This window comes from Larimichthys crocea, unplaced genomic scaffold, assembly GCF_000972845.2.
Source record: "Larimichthys crocea isolate SSNF unplaced genomic scaffold, L_crocea_2.0 scaffold307, whole genome shotgun sequence".
In the NCBI taxonomy this organism is placed as follows: Eukaryota; Metazoa; Chordata; class Actinopteri; family Sciaenidae; genus Larimichthys; species Larimichthys crocea.
Window position 1 is genome coordinate 150821 of NW_020854047.1, and position 23247 is coordinate 174067.

The 23247-nt window shown below is 44.1% G+C and overlaps 1 protein-coding gene across 1 annotated transcript in view; it reads right to left on the reverse strand.

Moving 5' to 3' along the window:
• The window catches only part of cdh11 (cadherin 11, type 2, OB-cadherin (osteoblast)), a 79063-nt gene that overhangs the window by 12516 nt on the left and 43300 nt on the right, over positions 1–23247 (reverse strand). Inside the window, exons 3-8 of the mRNA XM_027276117.1 lie at positions 12654–13000; positions 11666–11805; positions 10677–10971; positions 8614–8733; positions 7319–7486; positions 2791–2978 (exon numbers count right to left, since the gene is read on the reverse strand). Coding sequence (XP_027131918.1) covers positions 2791–2978; positions 7319–7486; positions 8614–8733; positions 10677–10971; positions 11666–11805; positions 12654–12798 — 1056 coding nt within the window. The 5' untranslated portion in view covers positions 12799–13000. The remainder of the gene's footprint in view (positions 1–2790; positions 2979–7318; positions 7487–8613; positions 8734–10676; positions 10972–11665; positions 11806–12653; positions 13001–23247) is intronic.

A 23247-nucleotide genomic window follows, 5' to 3' on the forward strand; every position in this document is an offset into this window, starting at 1 on the left:
TCATCAAATTTTAATGTCCTCCTCACCTCACACTGTAAAAAACACTCTGTGAAGTTAAGTGGCAATATTCAGTGATTCTGGTGGAACCGGATCAGAATTTATTCACCATATATTTGCTGCTTTTCCCTCTGATGTCCCAACGGACCGAGTTCGAGCACAGCCTCTGAGACCAAGGTGAGGTGGTTCACGGACTTGTTGGTTCAGAGGTTCTGTCGCTGTGTTCACTGTTAGACTGGACACTGCCGGTTCAGAGGTTCTGTCGCTGTGTTCACTGTTAGACTGGACACTGCCGGTTCAGAGGTTCTGTCGCTGTGTTCGTTGTTAGACTGGACATTGCTGGTTCAGAGGTTGTGTGACATTCGCTCATAGTGTTTGCTGCAGTGTATAGCAGTTGGTCGCTGCTGGAAATTACAATATTTAGTAAGTTTAAGTATAAGGAGCTGATCATTGTGCATTCACACACTGATGAACAAGTTGAGCTCCAGTATCTTGCTTAAAGATGCTTCGACATGCAGTCTGCAGGAGCCGGCAGCCCCGGTCCCTCCCTATCTGCCTGGAAACACGTAAAGATCCTTCCTCGATAGCAGCAATGTGAGTGAGCGAACAAGCAAACGTCAGATTGTTTGAGCTTTTCCCAATGAAGACGTCCTTACCTGCTCTGTGCGAACATGCTGACGCAAGCAGACTCCAACCTCCAACCTTATTAAATGAATTGTAGACGTTCTGGCTATGCAAGACTAGTCAGCAGTAAACATGAGCATGTGGGACAAGTTTGCCTGGAAGGCTTTAGAGAGCGGGGCTTCCTGCCAGAAAGCATGATTGAGAGGCAGCTTATACGATCCACAGCATCCTTTTTAGAAGGATACCCTCAAAATGTGGAAGGTTTGGACAAACATCGGAGAGCTGCTGGGAGTTAAAGTCGATAAACTCTCCTCCGACTGCGCAGAGACGAGGCAGACAAAGGTTACCATTCAACTTTTACGCTGGGAAGTGTCGGCGTGAACGCGTGAGTGTTTTTACAATGAGGTTTTTGTCACACTGAGTCGAGTGTTTGCACATGCATTTAATACAACTCAAGCAAAGCCTTGAACATATGCACACCATCATTTCTCATTACTTTGATTGGGCTGTCACGTTCTTTAAGCATCCTCCTCTGAAAAGCATTTGAACTGCTCCCATGTGCTTTTTTCTTTTAGAACATTCCAGATCTGTGGGTTAACTGCCTTGCTTGTATGTGCTCAGAGAAAAGAGGAAACATTACTCGTCATTATTATTCCCTGCTAAGTCCTGGTGACACCGGCGGTGGAAGCGAGCCTACTTAACCCCGGCTGTCTCGATGCCACGCTCTGGCTCGGAGCACCAAAGGAATCGCTCATGCAGACGGCTGTGAGAGAAAAAGCATGAAACACACTCGCATCGATCGATTCAGAGCATATCAGAGAGTTTCCCACAGCACCGGCGAAAGAACAAGCTGTGGGTTTTTAAGGCTGGCTGATCTTCTGAGCGACGTCATTGCTGTCTGGGCAGGAAAAAGCCACGCAGAGCTCACCACCAATGCCATCATATTCCCTTTTTTCAAACACTGCATACTGTAATTACACATTCGAATGCCAAGCCTTTCACCAAATAAGGACACAGTTTGGAACATGGAGAGAAAGCGAGCCGCCCTTTGTGCGATTCTGCGGGCTGAATGTCTGACGAAGCTAAAATACTTAACGAAAGAAAAGAAGGAGGCTGATTTTTGGCATTACAATCTCATCTCCCACCCCCGAAATGACGACAGCTCGACTGTGACTGACATTATTTTTTAACCGAGAGACTCGGAGGTCAGACGCCCCGGCAGGGAAACACAGGCGACCCACCACGGCTCATAATCCTGCAGACCTGCAGCTACTGTGTGTGTGCATTAGAAAGGGAGTGAGAGAAAGTAATTGTGTGTGCTGATCTGGATCACTGAAAGCTATAGTTATAGTGTGTGTGTGGGTGTGTGTGTGTGTGTGTAGTGTGGGTTACAGTCACAGTGCAGAAGATGAGCTCTCTGGCCTCGGGAAGCATGACAGCACACACACACAGTCAGTGTTCATATCAAACATAATAAGAAACTGTGCAGGTCGTCCTTCCTTCCTTCCTTCCTTCCTTCCTTCCTTCCTTCCTGCCTTCCTTCCTTCCTGCAGAATGTGGTTCTGGCTGAGGCTCAAACACTAAACTGCTTTGTCTGAAGGAAAAGTGCAGCCTGTGCTGGTTGGTGACGCATTGGTTTCCATGCGTGCTAAATGTTGCAGCAGCCTCTATCAGTGATTCCTCCTGACCAGCGCTCCTCACCGCTAACTGCTCCAGTGTTTGCGGAGAATCCCCTCAGGGATCAATAAACTCTTTTCTTGACTAATCAAATGTTCTGTATGCTGAATCTTCATGACCGGAGGAACAGCAGCTATTCTAACGTCTCCACTGCTGCTCCCTCAGCTGATATTCAGTCCTTGTCTCGCCTTCCTGTCCACCCACAAACCTTTCCTGCCTTTGCTACAAGACCTCACTCGTACTGACGAACCTACCGAGAATTATCACCCAAATCTGCAACTCCGCTCAGCGTCACGGTGCTTCAGCTGTCGCCATAGTCACATTTTCAGCCATAGTCTGGCGGCTGCTCAGCACCAAACAGCCTTCCTTGCAGGATGTGGCGTATGTTTGATAGTGGTCGTTCTCGCCGCCTACTTTGCATTTAGAAATCGATTGGTAAGTAAGGCCTGTGTATGGTAGCCTGTGTTTTGGCTGATTGTAACCGTTCCTTACCTTCTTCAGTTTAATAACGGCCTCTCTGGTCTCGGAGTCGGTGCTCAGCTCAAACATGCCTATCCCGTCTCCGTCTATTATGCGGTAGTTCACCAGCCCGTTGTCTCCGAGGTCGGGGTCTTTGGCCTTGAGGCGGCCCACCTCCTCTCCCGGCACTTTATCCTCCGATACAGACATGGGGTACACACCTGGGAGGAGGAGAAGGAGGAAAAACACAGGAGGTGAATCTGGCTGGCTTCAGTCGGCTGCTCGGTGATGTTGCGTGTCAACTTCTGGTCACGGCTCGCTTTTGTATTCAACACTCTGTGGAGAATTCCTGGCTGGCTGCCACTGTGTTTACTATCTGACGCAGGGTCAGTTTTGGAGGGCAGAGAGGGATTAACATGAACTATACCATCTGTCTCATATGGCCCAGAGGATATTAATATCCCCTATAGTGTCAGGTGTGTTTGTGTGTGTGTGTCTGAGGGAGCAGACACCTGGCTTGCAGAATGAGAGCAGTAGGACCATATGTCTGCTCTCTCTCCTCTTTTATCCTTCTCTTTCCACTCGCCCCCAAAACCCTTTCCTCCCCTCTTCATCTCCCCTCTGTCCATCATCCTCTCTCCACCCTCCTCCTCCATCTTCTCCTCCTCCTACAGTTTGAACGTTATTAGCATGTTTATCCAACTCGTCCAGGTGTAGCAACGCCGTGAAACATGAAATTCATTTGGTCATGAGAGCGATTCACAGGACTCGATCCGTCCAACCCAATTCCCTGCTGCCGCCCTCCACCTCGCTCCACACCTCCATCGATCCTCATCAAATCCTTCCTCTCCATCTTTCCTCTTCATCTCTGTCCCCTGCTTTTTAAACTCCTCTTTTCAGGGAGCGCCTTTCCCTCCCTCTCCCATCTCTTCTCGCTTCTCCTCTTTCCACTTCCAGTCTCCAAATCTCTCCATTCATCCTCACCTCTCCTCCGCCCTGTTTCTCTGTCCTCCTGTTCTGACTGAGGAGCTCATTTCATTTCATTCCCTGCCCTCCCTTTGCCCTCTTCCCTCCCTCTCTCTTCTCCTGTCGTTCTATTCTTGCTTTTCCTAAGTAGCTTAAACTTCAATGGCTTCTGGCAGCTGAGTTAAACATTGCATGACAGAACACACAGGCGCTCTGCTATACCTGGCTGCAGGCTGAAAACGAAGCGCTCCACATATAACGGAGACGTACGTTTACAGTCGAGTTTAACAGATTAAAGTCATGCACTCGTAAATAAACCCATATTGCTTTCCTTTGTGCGAACGATGGCCTATTTTAGCAGCTCGTCGATGAGAAAGTCAATCTGAGAAAGTCATTAGTTGCTTCCGTTGCTCCCACACAGATTTGTGTTCACACAGATGTCCGACTGGAAGGAGAAGCTCATAAAAGCAGAAAGTTTAGATATAAACGGCAATAAAGAGCCTCGTAAATATAACTCGTAACGACCGCAATCTCTTAGATCAGTAATTTTTATGTGATTACTGTAATTACAACAATGATCCTTTATATTACTTTATAATTTATTACCGCTCGGGGTATTAGTAATTCAAACTTGGCAGGCGAGTCATTCTCCGAGCATCCATGAGGACGAACGTTTGACTGGAGAGTTGTTTGTTCACACGTCGAGCTGATGTGCGTTCATGTGACTGCGGTGGGCGTGGACGTCACATCAGAGTCTCGCTTCGTGGTTTAACGGCGCTAAACTGATTCTTAAAGGAGACGTCTGTTATTCTTCCCATCAAACGAAGTCTTTGGGATCATTGCGTCACTTCATTTATCGACATTGATCCTGAACGTTTAAAGGGTCACGTCAACGTCAACATCAACTTTCTGTTGGTGTGGACAAAAGCGGAAATGTTTCCACCGCCTCATTTCATGAATTTTTTACGAATCTTTTGGGCGCTGACGGATTTATTTATTTAGGTTTATTCATTTAGTTTCTGTAGGTTTTATAGAGCAGTGTTTCTCAAATGTTTTACACTGTGTCCAACCTCTGAGGAGGACGCTGGTTCATTCCTAACAGAGGTGTGATGGTTTCATGCATTCATTGCTAAGAGTCACATCTTCTGACAGCTTTGTGCCATATTTTTTGTTTAATAGCACTTTCTTCTTTGATCCGACAAACTCAGAACACATTTATTCTGACTTTAATGTATTTCATTTAAAAATCATACTTTGTGTTCGCGGTTCGCAGTTTGAGGAATCGGTATTAAATTGAAAAGTTCCGTAACAAGCTAAGAATTGCTTGCAGTACATTTAATCTGAACCTAGCAAAGATGAAATAATTTCCACTCTCTGTAAAAATAGAAATGTGTCATTACTTCTCAAGATAAAGTTGAATTTATTTAGTTTGATAGACATATTTCCACATAGGCCCATAGAAGAACTTCAATATAAAGTTTTAAGTTGGACTTAACGTCCCTGCGGTGACAGAAATACCTTTCAGACGGTAAGTATCTTTTCAAGTCATGTCAGGGATTCTTTTCCTAGACTTTTGGTGATGAAATTGGACAGTTCTGCAATAACAATCCTAAAAGACAAACAGAAACATGATAGCTGACTAAAAGATTTTACTGACGTATGTGATCAGTATTTAACAAAGTCATCTCTGTCACGTGAAGTCAGAGTGTTAAACAACAATCGTTTGATATTTGTCTCCGTCGGTTTCCTTCCTCTTCCTCTTCCTCTTCCTCTTGTCTGTCTGTGCCGTGATGGATTTTTTCACTAAAGCTGCTCGATAACGAAGCGAAAGGGACAAAAAGTCTGTGCGAGACCCAAAGATCGAGCCTCGGAGTGAAAGAAGAAGTATAACAGCTTGAATGGAAACTCAACAGTTCTGCTTTTATTTCTTCGTATCTGTTTTATTTTTCTCTTTTCTTCTTCCGCTCTGTTTTTTCTGTTCCTCGTTTATCCTCTTTCACATTTCTCTCTCTCTGCCCAGCTACTAAATAAGTAATCACTGTCCTCATTCACACCATCTGGGAGACTTCTCCTGCAGGTGTTTGCACTGCTTTCACTTTGCGTTTTTTAAACAGGGGTACCCACTACCCCAGCACATTGCTGTTTGATGCGTTGTCTTGTATCACAGCTGATATTTCGAAGTGGCACTTTGGAAACGCTCGTGACTGATGACATTTGTAATAAAAAAATCTGCATTTTGTTCCTTTTTCTAAATGTTTTATATCCGCTTTGGAGATGAGAGCAGAAAAGTGTTTGCCATCCTTACCGTCTGCTCGCAGCAAACTGTGCTTTGCATGTTATTGCATAAGCTTTCCATTATAATTACGTTAACCAAAGCAACAGAGCAAACAGCACTGGAATGTTAATATGTCCGTGATTCACATACTTCTTGAACATGGTAGAGAAGAAGTATCAAAGCATTGGATTTGTGTAACCTTTCTACATAACTGAGATTTACAGAGTTTCCTGATGGACAGTGAAGTAAACTGTAGCTGCTGTTAGCTCAGTTTGTTAGCCGGGCTGCCTGGACTGTGAGCTCAGAGCACCGGGGGAGTGTTAGTGTTTGGACCACAGGCGTTTTGGACCACTAGGAAGAAGAAGAAGAAGAAGATGCCTTCAGGCTCGGGGTGTGGGGGAATGCTGACGGGGAGCGGAGCCGGTGTCATGCCAGAACAGGAGCTGTGGTGTTACTCTGAAACTGGGGGCTCTAATGTTGCTTTAATGCACATTCAGTAGCCATTTCATGAATGCAATTCAAGAGAGAGAGGCTTTGCTTACTTACTTACACCTCGGTATAGTTAAATTAAAGCTCTGACTGTCGGTGAACTGAGCATTATTATCTCTGTGAAGCTGAATCTTCACTTAAAGTCCCTCAGAATTGTTTCTCTGTTGTCTGTTGGCCTCCAGAATCAGATTTTAGCCTGTTGGAAAACACAGGACGTGCAGTGATGGATCCGACAGTCTTTTACGTTCCCTCCCTCCCTGGCTGCTTCTGCTCGTGTCTCTCCCCCCTTCTCTCGCTTATTCAGCTGCTCCACGGGCTAAATCCTGAGCCCTCGCCTCTCCTCCTCCTCCTTCTTCTTCTTTTTTTCCATCCATTCCTGCAGCTACTCTGCTAAATCTCTGCCAGGAGCTGGTCTGCTCAGAGCTACAGGGAGGAGGCGAAGGAGTGGAGGCAGAGAGGCCGAAAAAACCTCCATAGGGTGGAGGAGAGAAGATGGACGTTGGATGTAGAGATAGATTGATCGTCTACAAGCTCGATAACTCATCTTTACGGCTCAGCAAATCAGTAATTCAACAAATTTCCCAAAGAGACACGCCTGAGGACACTGCAGGGGGCTAAAGAACCTTTAATAATTGATTTCTCAAGTTCTTTTGTGCCTCCTACAGCGACTTACATAAAGAGATAGTAAGAGCGCACTGTAATGTGCCTGACGTGCCACGTGGTGGAAGATCTGACACTTTGACACCTCTAAAGGAAACGTCACACCAGATGAAGATGTCATGCAGGAGAGAGGAACAGCTGGATGGATGTACAGGAGGTATCTGGACTCACTCTGTGGGAACTTCGGAGGGTTGTCGTTGACGTCCGTGAGGGTGATTTTAACCTCGGTGGTACCCGACAGCCCGCCCATGTGACCGCCCATGTCTTTGGCCTGGATGACGACGTCGTACTCCTGACGCGCCTCGCGGTCCATGTTCGGCAAGGCGGTGCGGATTATACCTGAACGGAACCAGAGATTTAAAAAAAATGAGCTTTTCTTCTCTGCTGCAGCCAAAACTGGACCCTGAAATATTACAGCCAGTTTGTAAATGTGTCTACGTCAGTCTCATGGATAAATATCATGTAATATCTGTCATGTGTACAAGTATTTGTGGGCATGTAACATCTACGTGATCTATCAAAAACCCTTGCTTGAAGAATAGAAGCAAAAACTTTGAATATGATTTATTTTCCTCGGAGTCGGTGTAATTTATTTCAAGATTTCATTTTGTGAGAAAACACATCATCAGTCATCGTGCACATTAATAAAAACTCCAGTTAAACATGTGTGACGTCTTATTTTTCTCCATTTCAAGCTCTAGTAATCTTTTCTATCTGTTTAATTCATCACCGGCTGCCTCTCGCTCCCTCGTTCCTTCTCCACATGTCTAGCTGCAGTGTCTGGGAGTTGAAGCTTTCGCCTGCCATATTATGTCAAATGTGTGTGTGTGTGTGTGTGTGTGTGACAGCATGAAAAGCTGATAATCTCCAAACCAATTAGAAATGTGAGCTATGGATTTGAGCCAGTCAAATACCCGACACTGGTTTGATTAGCCAGATTTACTCTGCCCAAAATCTCTCTTTCCACGGACTCACAACTAATTTCTCTCTCCTAACTTCTCTTTTTCTGCTCGTCTTCACCCTCTCTGACCCAAACACAGCTCAGTGTCTTGCCCTAACCTCTCTCCTTACATCCAATTTCTTCTTTTAATGCAAACCCAAATATTAGGCCTGGGCTCAGCAGAGACCAGGATGAATGTCCTCTGGGGACCTCTCTTTACAGCACTGCCTTCTCTTTCCTCACCAATTTCAGTGGAAAGGACGCGCTGTTACATGATCCCTGCAGCACAGAGTTCTTAGCTTTTTACATTAAGAGTGGAAGGTAAAAATACCACAGAAAGAAACCGGTTCACTCAAATACTCGAGTACAGCTGGACATAGTTACCACAGTGGGATTACACTCTGAAACTGGAGACAAAGATTTCTACACCGTGCTTTAAATACATTGATTTCGTCCATGTTTGTCTCTATCTTTGTTTGACTGTATTAGTTCGTGGTGCAGATGTGTGTAGACCCCGGGGCCTCACCTGTCTGAGGCTCCACAGAGAAATACGGCTGTCCTTGCAGTATGCTGTACACCAGCCTGGCACTGTTGCCGTAGGTGGGGTCGTCAGCATCTGTAGCCGTCACCTGCATCACCGACGTACCTACGGGACAGACACACAGACATGACAGACACGTCAGGAGACATCTCTACCTCAGCGATTCGGTTCAAGACTCGGCTTGACAAACAAGCTTGTCAAAGAGTGTCCGCCTGCCTGCACCGGCTGCATGGGAATGAAAAACACTCTCCGTCTCTTCAGCTGAGCTGCACCTGTGATGCCGGCCTCTACTATTATTTCTCCACATTTCATCATTGTCACGTGTGAACATCCGCTCTCCATTTTTGGTGATTTTCACGTTTTAAATAAAACATATTTCCTCCGAGCTTTGACAAAGTTTTACCGCTAGTCTTACTTTAACCTCAGGATTAAAGGAACCCTTTCAAGATCCATCAGATAATCTGAAAAAATGATGATGACCGTCAAGTGTTTCCACCCGACAACAGCAATTTACCTCGTCTAACTCTCAGTTAACTGAACTCGACACAGTTAAGCCGAGCAAATAGGAGCAAATAAATTACATTTGCAGAAGTGTGAAATACTTTCTATTAACTTTGCATAATAACAACTCATAAAACGAATTCACAGATTCTGCTTGTGTGCTTCTTGTTGGACCAGTTCTACAATGATGAATGCATGCCGGCGCCTCCTGCAGGCAATGAAAGTAAGAACAGCTACCACCAATTGGATGATGCAGTTTTATTCGATTCACTGTGTTTTTTTGTGTTTTTATACAGTTTTACATTTTATTTTGTACCAACAAAGAAAACAGACCATCAAAGCATGAATTTAGTTACTGAAATCAAAATGCATATTCAAAAATTTGCACTTTTTGAATATTTTGTGAATAAATTCATCTGTCAGTTTCCATTCTAAGCATTAACTGGTCTCCAGCGACACTGTAAAGGATATATTGGAGCTGTTACTTTCGTTGCCTTTAGGTGACACAAGTTGGACCAGAACCACAGGTCTGCAACTGGATGATATTGTCCGTTCGACTACTTCCCAAACTTCCTTCCATATGCTGTTTGGATGTTTCAGTTTCCAGTTGCAGCTGTTCTTACACCAAACAAAATCCATCGGGTATATAACTGTAATCAAGTTTCATTCAGTGCCGGTCTCAGTGTGGCAGCTACCTTAAGTGCACAAGGTAAATTATCTGTTCTAATTCTGACATCCATGAGGGAACGTGGACCTAGTTAGTCAAACTCAAGCTTTTCTTTCTGTTCCACTTCTGTGATTTGAGGATGATGGCAAACGGCGAGTCCCTCCCTGCCAGACTTCTGTATTCAGGTTTCAGCCTGAAGAAGCGGATTGGTGAGAAAAGCCTGAACAGAACTCATTCAGAAAGTCCTTTCAGAACTTCTCTCTTTGGAAGTCCAGTCCATTCAGGGAAGGGATTTCTCTGGCTTTCAGAGTCAGGCAGCACCAATGCCAGCGTGGTTCAATTCAGGTCAGCCTCGAGGGGTTGAAGACTCTCCAAGACCACATAATATTCGGAAAGAAAATCTATCAAGATCAAAAGCTCTAAGTGAGGAGACTCTAAGGAGATGTAGGAGCTCTTGCCCATGCCAACCAACTGCTAAATATTTCCTTTCTTCTGCTTCTTCCTTTTTCCCTCTTAGGTGCAAAGCAAGACGGAGCTTTTTAGGAGCTGCATGTGTCGGCTAATGGTCCTGTCTGTTCTTCTCTGTCACACTTCCTGTGGTCTGATTTCAGTGATAATTAATAATGTATGAAAAAGGCTGTTTAGCAGACAAACAACACCGTTGATGAACTCCATCAGTGACTTCGTTAACAAACGTCACTCAGCGCTGAGTGAGGAGGCTGAAAAGACGGAATTCGATTATCTCTTCTGAGTCGGTGTCGCTGTCGGGACGTTTTTTGGGAAAGGAGACAAATCTGCTGGACAGTTTGACAAACTTTGCCCCAAGACCTTTACCTAAGACTTTACCCTCTCCTCCTGTTCCCTTTCTTTTACTACTCACCAACATTGGACATCTCAGGCACCCTGGCGTAGTACGGGCCATGTAGAAACTCAGGAGGATTATCGTTGATGTCCTGAACTTTCACTATGAACTCTGACGGAGGCTCCAAAGGCTTGTTAGTGTCTCTGTCCACGGCCTGGGCTGTTAAGGTGTACTGGGCCTGCTCCTCGCGGTCCAGGGTTTTCGTGGCGTGGATGTTGCCCGTCTTGTCGTCGATAACGAAGATGGTTCCGGCACCTTCCCCGGACAGGATGTACTTGATGTTGCCATCGCCCGAGTCTACGTCTGAGTGGAGCTGAAGAACGGGGTGAGAGACGAGAAGAGAGTGAGACAAACCAGAAGGAAGACAAAGGCAGGACGTGATTGGTGTTGACAACATCTGGATTTTAGATGGCTGGAAAATGTAGAGAAAGGGAGACAGACTGGTGATTACCGAGCGAGACAGGTAGTCTGGTTGACAGACTGTAGCTCGGCGGCTTTGGCAGATGTGACGTGAGGAAGAAATTGAATTGAAATGGAAGGCCGGGTAGATGTGTGGTGTGAGACAGGGAAACTCTAATAAGTAAGAGATTTAAAACGTTGTCATCAAAAAATGAATGTTCAACATTCAATTAAACTCTTGTTCTTCCTTTACAGCCCCTAGACTATGAAATATGATGCATTGTAAACATCATTTGTTGTTTGTTCTGAAAGCCGCGGCTTGGTTTGAGTGATGTTGTTGTTGTGGTGGAGTACTACCAATCATCTTCTCCACCCTTGAATGTGAACATGACCTCTCATTCTTTGATAAATGGGGAAAAGCTCTTTGAAATCCTCCTGGAGTTTCATTCGCCGTCACCCTGCATGAACCCGCCGTGGCTGTCACTGGAGGGCGGTTTGGACATTTAATTAAACAGCAAATTAAAATTTTAGATTATTTAGGTACTAATTAAGTTTGACTCAAGAGAAGAGAGGTCAGGAGTGTGGAGGAATACTTTATTGTTACTCACCCTGCCCACCAGCACTGGGTCGGGTCCAGTGTACTCCTCAATGACGAAGAACTGATTCCAGACCCATCCTCGTTTGGACCTGTGCAGTACCTGTCCTTCCTTCCCGCCCCTCTGTCTGTGTCTATGCAGCGACAAGTGACCTGCAAGCACAAAAACAAATGAATGATCACCACAACTGCAGTTCATCTGCTGAGAAGATTCACAAGTGGGTGGGGAGCAGTGACCCGGGATGGTGTGAATGACACCCATCCATTTTTTTTTAAAGGTGGCTCTTAGCAAGGTGCTTCACCTGTTTGTTGCAGTACAGCTGCTCAGTGGCTAACAGCAGCATGCTGAGGTTGTACTGAGCAGCTGCCATGTGTGAACATCTGTGACTGAAGGGAGGCTTGATGGAAGATTAATCATCAGCTAAATAAATCTTTGCTATGTCGGTAGACGCGAAACAAAAGAGCACAAACGCAGCCGAGATGTAGCGAGGACGAGATGGTCCGAAGGAGGAAATGTAAATGTGATTCTTCTTAAAAGCAGAAATGGACAAAAGAAGATCATTGTCGTTTGGAATATGTAAAATATCATGAAAGAAACCATCTGTGTTTTGACAGGTGGAAAGAAAATGTGTGTTTCCAAATGCATCAGCTCAGTTTCAGCTTTGGTTTGTAAGCAAGATGTAGAGAAAAATGCACTGTTAAAAAAACAAAAAAAATATAAATCAAATCCAGTAATGACAAACCACTTATTTCTCATTTCTTTTTCAATACTAAATTATTTATACAGTATTTTTCTGCTTTCCTAAATTACATACAAATGTATGTAAAATGACAAATGACATATTTAGCTTATTATATAAATGTTTATGTCCATATCGTCAGTTTATTAAAGGTGGTCGTAATAATTTGAGAGTCTGTAAAATAACAGCGTTTCTCTGTAAAGTAGTTTTTGACATTTTCAGTTTTTCCAGTCGTTTAATGATGACGGTAAACCTTCATACCTGGATGTCTGTGTCTGTGGCCCCTTTGATCCAAAGAGTCGTTTCCTTTCCGGGTTCCTAACGCGACGCTACAGAGCGCCGACACTCCAACCAACACCAGGAAGGCCCGGACCAGCCCGAGGCCCTGCCTCTTCAGCATCGCCATCCCGCCCGACCTGAGCACCTGTGCACTTGGCTCCGCCCCCTGCTTTCTGGTTTCCTCTCAGCGGAGCTCCGCTCCCACTGAGGTGATATCCTGTTGATGAACTTCCTAGTTCGTTAGCTGAGATGGGCTGTCGGTGCAGATGTTCATCACCGGCGTTCACGTCACGGCCTTTCTTCTCTCACAGTGCGTTCACTCTGGAAGCCTGGAAGAAAGCAGAGGAGAAACCTGCCGGTCATGACATGAATAAAAACACAACACACATTCAGCTCAGCAAAACTTTTTCCTTGCAAACAGATTAATCTTTATTAAAGTGATGGATTTAAAACTGACAGCACGAACAACATCAACAGTTCAGCAATCGCTCATCCCTGTCTGCTACAGAGGGTAATGTTAATCGACTGCACTCGGAGATCTGACTTCTTAAATAGTTGTCGTGTTGATTAGGACATTGCACTAATTACCCAGACAATGCTGTCTGTAAACTCATTAGCTTTAATTCGATTAGACAGATTTTGAGAGGAGCTCGTGTACAACGCCAGGTCGTTGTTTTTCTCCTTTCAAATGCATTTAAAATTATCTTTTATAAAAGGCAGATGTTGTCTCATCACTCCCCTTCAAATCGCTTTCACGAGTTTACAAAACACACACACACACACACACACTTGACACACTGATTCAGCAGGAGGAAGACAGAATTTGATCTGTACTGAATCCAATGTGTCCATCATCAGTCCTGACCTGTGAAGCAAAAAAAACTAAAACGCCTGTAACAAGAAACTTTAGATGAACACCAACGAGAAATGCCTTAAGTGCAGTTTTAATGACGAGTCTTGGCATATGAGTACGCTGTAAGATTAATTTGATGAGTCCGATGAGTATAGAAGAGTGGAGGTGATGGGGCCTCGAGCGGCTGTGGTGACGGCATGTACAGTTCACAACAGAACAACTGGATCACACCAGGACGTACATACGAAGAAGTGTTCGATGCATGTTCTCGGTCGCTTTATTGACCCGCACCTGCACATGTGGGACATTCTTTTAACCACAGTCCAGTGGTTCTGGTGTGATGATGCATTATTTGCACACAGCTGCAGCCTCCATTACACCACCTGATGTGGCTGACCTGATTCAGGGACACCACCTGCAGATTCTCCATGTCGTATTTCACACAGAACCTGCTGCAGCCAAATTAGACTTCAGACTAATTGGACCAGAGCCGTTAGTGTTGCTGTTCTTTCTTCACCTCGGGCCATATGAATAAATGTTTTGTATGCACGTGTGTGTGTGTGTGTGTGTGTGTGTGTTTAATATTCAACAGCTCATTACATGAGAAAATTCCCCCGGGGCTCATTGGCTCCTGTTGACCACATGACCAACCAACCGGGAAAGTGTTGACAGTTAATCCCACACCGGCTCATCATCCGGCTAATTATCCTTGAGTCTTTTGATTGATGTTCATATCTGTTAGTGTGTGTGTGTGTGTGTGTGTGTTCCTGTCCATCATTTATCTGTTTTTTTCGCCTTTGCCCACCACTGCAGCGAGGCCTGATCTCCACATATGCAGCACTTCTTCTAACCCGGGTCAGATTACTCTGAACGTTAATGAGTCGTGCAAAGCACAAAAAAAAAGGAATCTTTTGAATTACTTCAAAAAATGGTGCAGCCACATGTCAAGCCAAAACACCTGATGAGCAAAGCTCCAAGCTGCCACAACTGGAATCTAATTATTTGCTTTATCGGAAGAAAACAGTCAATTTAACTAAAGTGGAAACATTTCTACAAAGAAAAAGGTTTGGAGACATGCAGGACTGTAAAATAGTTCAGTGAACTAAATGGAATTTGTACTATTAACTTTAAGTTTCTTTAACAGTAAATACTTGATACTTTTACTCATATTGAATCATTTTTCATGTCTAAAGAGTTAACAGACTCGAATGCTTCAGGCCAGTCGGTTTCCTCAAACAGTTTAAGTTAAACTAACTCTTGCAGTGCAGCGTGAGGTTGCAGCAGCTGTATCAGGATATTTTAGCTTCATTTTTGTACTGAAAGAAGAAATTAAATGTTGACGAGAACTCAGTGGCAAACTGGAGCGATGAAGACCAAAGCACGAGATTATTAGTGTGTACTTAAAAATTCTCAATTTACAAAAAAACAAAGCGACAAAAAACTATTTTTGGAAGTTGTCACTTGTGGGTGAAGTCGTGTGTGAATCTGACCAAAGAATGAAGTTTGAAAAAGACAAAAACACTTAGAAACCCCGGTGCTACCTGCTCGGCTGCATCCGTTTACGAGCTCTCAAACTGTCACTTATGTGTCAAATTAAGCGTCTGCTCTATTTAACGAGTAAAAATAGTCCAGGAATAAATTTCTTTCACCAAATATCCAGCTTACCCGGTCATCTGTTATTTCTCTGAAAAACTGTCAACACACAAAAAACCCAACAACGATAATACAGATTGATACAGAGTCACAGCTCAGCACTGTCTGTCATATGATCACTGACTTGTTTGATGCCAAATTCAAATCCTCTGACACAAAATGGAGACGTGACACCACAACTTAAATTTCCCGTGAGCTCCGTGAGTTCGCTGTTTTTATTTAAGCATCATCAGCATTTACAGATTTGGGAGTCTGTGATATTCCTGCACACAGTTTCTTTGTCCTTCTTTTACTGACATGAGAGAAAAATGCAGCGCAGAAACAGACCGTGATAATGACTCTCCAGGGCGAGCGTGCCTTTTGGCCAGACCACTTCCTCTGTCTGAACACATGACTCACGAGTCGCATTAGAATAGTGCACAGCATACGTGTGTGTGTGTGTGTGTGCACCATTCCCCTGGGTTCAGAGCGATGCTGTGAATCTATGTGTTGGACTCTGTGATTCATTGGCGAACAGAAAGAGGTCAAAGCAGTTGAGTTTTCTCACTAAGCGACCAATCACAGCACATGTGTGCATTTGTTTATGATGAGCGTCTTTAACCCCGGGAGCGTCCGTCATCTTAAATGAATTCCCAGTCAATCAAACATGGAAAATTAAATCCGAATCTTTGTGTTGCAGATAGTTTAAGTTGTCATCAATGATCAGAACCAGGAATATACATCATTACCTTGATATTTATGATTTTATTTTGGCGGTTTTTCACCCGGTTTCCTCTGTAAATCTAAAAGCGAGGGAGATTGTGAGACTGTGAGTTCATCACCAGTGAACAGAGGGACTTATTCGCTGTCGGCATGGAGGACTGACCGGGTAGCAGTGACTTTTCCACATAAATTCAAAGATCTGTTCTCATATAAAAGTTGCCAAAGACATGACACAAGTTGCTTTAACTCTCATCACATAATCGCCGTAGATAAACAGGATTTACCCAGCTCACTGCCCAGACAGAGGCTGGGAGGACCGACCAGATCGCAGTTTTTTTCTCATGTTCTGTTGTTTGGATGTTGACTCAAACTCTGTTTACAAGGCTACAACTGCCACATATCTGAGCTGTTTGCTGATCGAGGAGGAACAATGTTGATTTGAGTGACGGTTCTCCGTGATCTGCAGCTTCTGCTGGGGTCTCGAGGGTAAAACGTGTAAATCTGTGTGTGTGTGTTCGAGTCCTCAAAGTTAAACATATTCAAATTTTCCTGCAAGAAAATCCACCTTTCATTTGTATGTCTGCTTCTTCGGTCTGGTCGCTGTGTTTCATTCAGGGCTGCATGAGTGGAGGTGCGTATGATCGAATGTTGTGGTTTGGATCTCTGCAGCTGAAGCTGTAATCTGAAACTGAAAAGTGTGCAGATGTTTTTCAGCTGCATTTCTCAGAAATCACTTGGTGACATGAGATTTTTCTTACAAAGAGGTCAAAGTGAGTCCTAAACCTGGATGAACCTCCTCTATGATGCCTTTTACTCATTCTCTGTCTCTGTTCTTGGAGATCTCTAAGACTTGACCGTTAAATGACAATAAGTTTGGATCTACTTTGTGTCTATTCTACCTCTGCTGGCGTCTTTGTTGCATCTGGACTGCCTCCTTCTTCTCTCTCTTTCCTTGCTGAGCCAAATCTCCAACAGCAGCATTAAAATAACACTGGAAAACGCCTGGAAACTATACGGAGAGAGAAAAAAAACAGACTTGACCCTGATTTTTTTTTCCTCCTTCCTCCATTCCAACTTTCTCTCTCTCCTTCTCTCTCCAGGGGTCAGTAGTAATAAAGGTGATTCATTCATGTACGGATGTGATATATATCCCCGTCTCTCTTGGCACACTGTGTGTGATTGTGTATGGAGCTCACTTTGTGTGTCTTTTCATACTTTTTTTTTTCCCCCCGTCTCCACATATTGCCGGTGTCAGGGATGTGTGAGCAAACAATGGTCTTACTGTACCTTGTCTGGACCTCGTGTACACAAAGGGAATAATACATACATATGAGAATTAAAGCAACGTGACGTATTTTTTCTATCATAACATAACAAATGTTAAATCATGTTGATGCTACACTGACTTGTAACTGGGTGAATGGTGTCTTTGTCTGTTCTCACGCGAGGTTTTCATTCCCGGGGTGCGAGCAACTGCTGATGGAGAGTAGCCAACGTTGCGCCAGAACAGGAGCTGGGCAAGCAGGCAGTGTAAGGGAGAGCTTGGTGAAATAAAAGGCTGAAAGACAGACGCCGAGCTGGGCTGACTGCTGCTGGACTAGTCAGTGATATCAGCTGCTGCTGGGGACCTGGGTGACGCTGTTGCTGCACATTAAACTACTTAATGTTGCTTTAAAGGAGAAATCCTCCACAGTGAACCCATTTTTATTCATTTAGCTTTGACAGCTGCTGTTGGGATAGCATGGCTGGAATGATCTGTTAAGATAATGGATGTTGACTTTTGGCAAAGAGTCTTTCTGACAGTGATAATTTATGAGGTTTTACACATCAGGCCTGCTGACTCAAATTTGGCAACGTTCCTGTTCTGAATCGACCACAGTGAACAACAACTGTCCACAAGCCACCAAACGAAAGGATTATGGAGTTCGCCGAGCGGCCGACGCGAGCAGGAAATGGATGTAAAATGTGTTGTTTGTTCCCACAGCGTGGCCTGAAGGCGACATTTGTCCCCCTCTGTGTTCTCACAGCCACTGTATCATCGTTTGTTCCTGACACCGTGGTGTCATTTGGCACGGCGGCAAGTCTGTTCTGACATGAACCGAGATGGCGGCACGGCGGAGGATTGTGGGTCGACGCCTCGTTTGAAACTTGTAAAATCAAAAAGCTGAAAGTCGTGATGAAGTCATCGCAAGTTGAGTTTACTTCTGAAGACATTAGATTTGCCTTTGTGGATGTTATGAAGTGTGTTTAGCTGCAGTTATTTCCAGTCTGGGTTCAAATCTTGCTTTAGGGAAATGCACTCGAGGATGCCACACACACACAATGATTATAAATATTGCCAGGATGAAACCTGTAACCAGTGAATCACATGAAGCCCCCTCCAGCCACTGGACCCCTCTATAACCCTCAGCACTATTTAAACCAGATGTGATATTTCTATGCTTACACTGGGATGAGATGGAGGGTTCATATGAGGTTTAAAATGAGACTCCGGCTCTCCAAAACAAATCCAAGAGCTTCTCTGCTGTAGATGTTTCTTCTCTTTAAAAGTTCCTTTATGTGACATGTTATACGCGACGATGGAACGAGCCAACCAGAGGATGAGACGAGCAGCAGAAATAAACAAGTGTGGTCAAGTTCGTGTCCAACAACTGTCAGCTGAATTTTGCACAAACTTTTGAGATGTTGCAAACAACCGTAAACTATCATTGTTCCCATCTGCTGGTTGGAAGCAAACGCATTAAATTCTTTAAATTTCCAGGGAAAAAAAAACAACCCGAAACAAGATAAGTAGTTCTTGTCGTCATTAGATTAGTTATTATTCCGGGAGAAAATGATTTTATGAAAGCCGCAGAGGACAGAGAGGGACACGGAAAAGCTAAAAGACAGACGGACAGACGGCGAGCCGGCGTGTTAAAGTTCACTTTGGGTGTCTCGTTTCGTTGGCCGGCTCTTTGCGGTCTGTTAAAAGCTTAAAAAACAGAGCGGTGCTGAAAACAGACACCCGGCGTTTAGCTCGCGCCACGAAACCTGAGGCTTAATTGCCTTTCAATTAGAGGAACTAATAGGCCTGTGTGCATGAGTGTGTGTGTGGGGAAGTGATTACAAAGAAAAAGCTGCAAAGCTTTCTCAGCATTCGTGAAAATAGGTATTAATGAGAGGCTCGCAACTCCAAGGACCCACAGTTACTGTTAGTCTCCGCTGTGTGTGTGTGTTGGCGTGCATGTGTAGAGGTTGCTGATTCCTGTTAAGCCATTAGTGCAATTCAAGTGCTAATTACCACCCACAAGCCCCCGTGTCTGCTGCTCTCACAGCCTCACACACTCTTTCTTCATGTAGCTACTATTCTCTCTCACTTTAACGCCGTCAGAATCTTTTTATACGGCGGAGGAATCATTACTGAAAGTTCTAAAAACTACATTATTACATTTAATTTGATTTAATCTAATTGTTCTGCCCTTTTATTAAGCTTTTCTACTTTTTCAGACGGCTGACCTTGAGAGAAACGATGGCTCAATCACAAAAGGCTCTGACCACGATCACTGACTTCATTGGAAAACATTGCTGGGCGGAGGCATACGCCACCAGCAAATGTGGCGGGGACTGACATTAGTCACAAGCAAACCATCTCTCTAAAAGCTAATGTACTTTGTGTCAGGGAGCTTTGATAGATTTTTGATGGAGAGAACAGTCTGCAGAGGATCAGTTTCCCCCGTGAAGCAGATCTGTTTCCTCTTGGGAAGACACACAAACATCGAGCGATGCCCTTCAGAATCACCGCGAGCGAATGTGGACTCGCTTATCGCGTCGGAAGCTGCGAATGCAATCGGTAAATAACATTCGGGGCCTTGGAGAACAGTTAAGAAACAAGTCTGTGATCGGAAGCCGCCCACAGGAACCGTTCGGCTGTCAGAAGTTTTTCTCATCTGTACGAGACGTGGCCCTCAACAACAGATCTGTAAAAAAGAAACTTTTCTTCCTATGGAAAAAAACAACAAAATTTTACCGTAATAAACACGGTACCTTTTTTAAGATTAAGGATATTAGTACTGTTTATTTCATGTATACAGTGTTGGCTCATACATGTATTACGGTATATTTCCGTTATAAACACAGTGAGCCAAAGAGTGTATTTTTGTCCCCAGAAAAAACAACAGCTGATTTATACATTTAAAGTGTTTCTGAAACTGAATTAACACGTTTATGTCGATGACAGTAAAAGACTTAATTATCCCATTAAACACTAAGTTGTTTTATTGTAAAATCACTATTTAATTCTGTGTAAATTTCCTTAAATGCCGTATAAATCAAGGTTTTCCTCGTGGAATATTTTACGGTCTTTGACTGTCAGGACATTTCTTTCAGTCTAGATGGACGCGTACTGACTTTGTAATCAGCTTCATCCTTTATAAGTCACTTTTTGTTACCATCCATTATTGGAGGTGGGGGAAACAAATCAAGGCCTTGAAAGTTTTTGACAATATACAACACATAGAATGGGTCGGTGCTTGAATTTACAAGTTTTGTGGATAGAAACTGAAGTTCTTCTGCTGCCTGCATGTGTGTCCTGTAGTTGATGCAATAACTTTGTCAGTTAGTGTTCACACATTCAAGCCTCTGTTTTTATCTGTCTGTGTCTTATCTATGCTGATTTCTGTATTTTGGAGGAGCTTGGCCTGGAAAGCGTTCAAAGACTCCTTGAATTTGATGTTTAAGAATGTGCGGGAACCCTGATTTTAGTAAATTCTCCAACGTTGCTTTTGGCACAACAAAATAAAACGGCGTGTTGGGTTAATTTGAAAAGTACTGAACAAACAAATCTGTTATTGTCGGAGACAAACAGCAGCTAACCTCCGTTTGTTGCTTTCAGCTAACGAACACCTAATTAACTCTGCCGCCGCCGTGTTCGGGAAGTCGAACTCGCGCTCGGAGCGAAATGATTCTCTTTAAGGACTTTATTCCATAAAAGTCAGTTTACATGTTTATCTTTGTTTTGCTCATTTTGATCAGTGTCCTCAGTTACGACGAATCTCCCTAATTTCTATGGAAATAAAAAGCAATTTGTGCTGAATTATGTGCAATCAGAACAATTCCTTCTGCTAATGAGACAGAGATGGCTTTTTAAAATTATTTGGCAAACATGTTTTTTAAAATATATTGTTTGTTTTATATCACGTTGACCGTGATTCACCTCAGAGAGACAGCTGCATCATAATTTCATATCGTGCATCAAAGGATAATTATGTTTGCATGATTGAAGCATCATTCTCGATGTTTTTGCACAACTTAAATATTGAATCTGCTCCGTCATGCCGTGCACAAACTGCTGCTGAAACAAATGAGTCTGTGGAAGAACGACGTGTTTCTAATGCCAACATCGACGACAGCGGTGGCGGGGTGAATGTTTCAGCGGCGTTGCGTCACTCGGTTCATCTACGGGAAATCCTCTGAGCTGAAAACGAGTCGATGAGCGAACCAATCAGCTCGTCTGTGTTCGTCCAAACGAGCGGCTGAAATCAACAACGAAAGGACGGGGCGAGCTGATGAGATACAGTTAAAACTCGAGGCGAGACAATGTCGCCTCAATTAGCCTGCTGACCTCTGTTTATTGGCTGTCGGCTTGCATGGGAATGTCTTCGTCATTGTCTTTGACTTTGTGACTATTAGGCCCCTTTGGATTGGAAGCTCCGCATTCAGGATGCTCGCAGTTTATTATGTGGTGAGAAAGAAACCACGACAGTAGAAGACGGAAAAATATGCCGTGAAGCATGACTGTGTTTTCCTGCTGTAGAAAAGAGGAAGGCCTCGTATTAACTTTGCTGGAATTGACTTGTTATTGCGTTAAATTGAATATTTCGTGGTGTCTTTAATTAACCAGCACTTTAATTTTCCCTCTCTGTCCGTCTCTTTCTTCAGTTTTTTCCTCTCCCTGTATATCTCACATCTTTTTTCTTTTTTTTTTGTTCTTCTCTGTCACAGTCCAACAGGATTCATCCTTCAAATTATAGCTTTGCGCTACAGCGTTCGGATGACACTGTAATTACTGCGGAGGACTTTTGAATATACTTTAGAAATGGAAAATGAATATGGATAATCACACAGTGCTGCAGAACATCACACGTTTCTGTTTATCCCATGTTTTTAAATCGATCTTCAGACGCAGTCAGACATCTTCTCACGCTGTGTGCACGCAGCCACGCACGGATAATGAATGAAGTAGTCTGGAAACAGCTCGTTGAGGACATCAGCGGAGGTTCAGAGGTCACACACACACACACACACACACACACACACACACACACACACACACACACACTCCAACGCAAGAGATTCATGCCACTGTCACGCCACCTTTTAATCTGAGAGGGCGAGACAGAGATAAAAAGACTGATGAGTGCGACAGGAGACGTGCCAAGACAAACACACACACACACACACACACACACACACACACACACACACACACACAGAAGAAGAAGATGCTTCATCATAAGAATAGACACACGCACAATTCCTGGAATAGAAAACAGGGGGAGGGTGGAAAGTTTGAGGAATTTATGCTATGGAAAAGCAAAACCTGAGACTCGGGTTGCCTCTTACTCACTCTGTCTTTCTCACTCCGTTTCTGTGTGTGTGTGTGTGTGTGTGTGTGTGTGTGTGTGTGTGTGTGGTTTTCGGTCTTTGGTCTATAGCCCCTAAGGGAGGGAGAGAAGGAGTGAGGTGGTGGGGGGGCAGGAAACGGTGGCGTCTGGAATTGATTTGAGGCTAAAGGAAAAATAAAATACTTGAGATTCTTAAAGGCTCGGGGAGGAGGGACAGACGACCACAAAGAAATGAAGAAAGGTAGGAGAGAGAGAGAGAGAGAGAGAGGCCGCAGAACCACGGCAGGAAGAAATGGGGGATATAAAGCAAACATAAAGAAAGGATTTATAGTTTGGTAGTAAAGCCTGTGAATCATATACGTGTTCAGAAATGCACAAAAGGTTATACGGGGTGCACGACGTCATGATTTGTCTCTTTAAAAGGCTGATTACGAGGACGGACAGATCAGCTACAGCACCAGCCTGAGTCAGTCAAATGAAAACGAGTCATCACAATGCTCATGTGTAATTCAGATCCAGTGAAGGGCTTCAGAAACAAAGGAGGAGGAGGAGGAGGAGGAGGAGGAGCGGGGACGTTTAGAGGAGCAGCTACGCAGAACTGGAGTGAAGGGAGGGTGAGGAGAAAAGGGGGAGGACCGGGAGACTCTGCTGCAGAGCTTCACTTTAAAACCTGTGTCACACTCCAGCTGTGAAACTCTTTATCGTCTATCCCCTTTCAGCAGCAGTGTGTAAGCGTCTGTGATGTAGGAAACGTTTCGTGACTGAG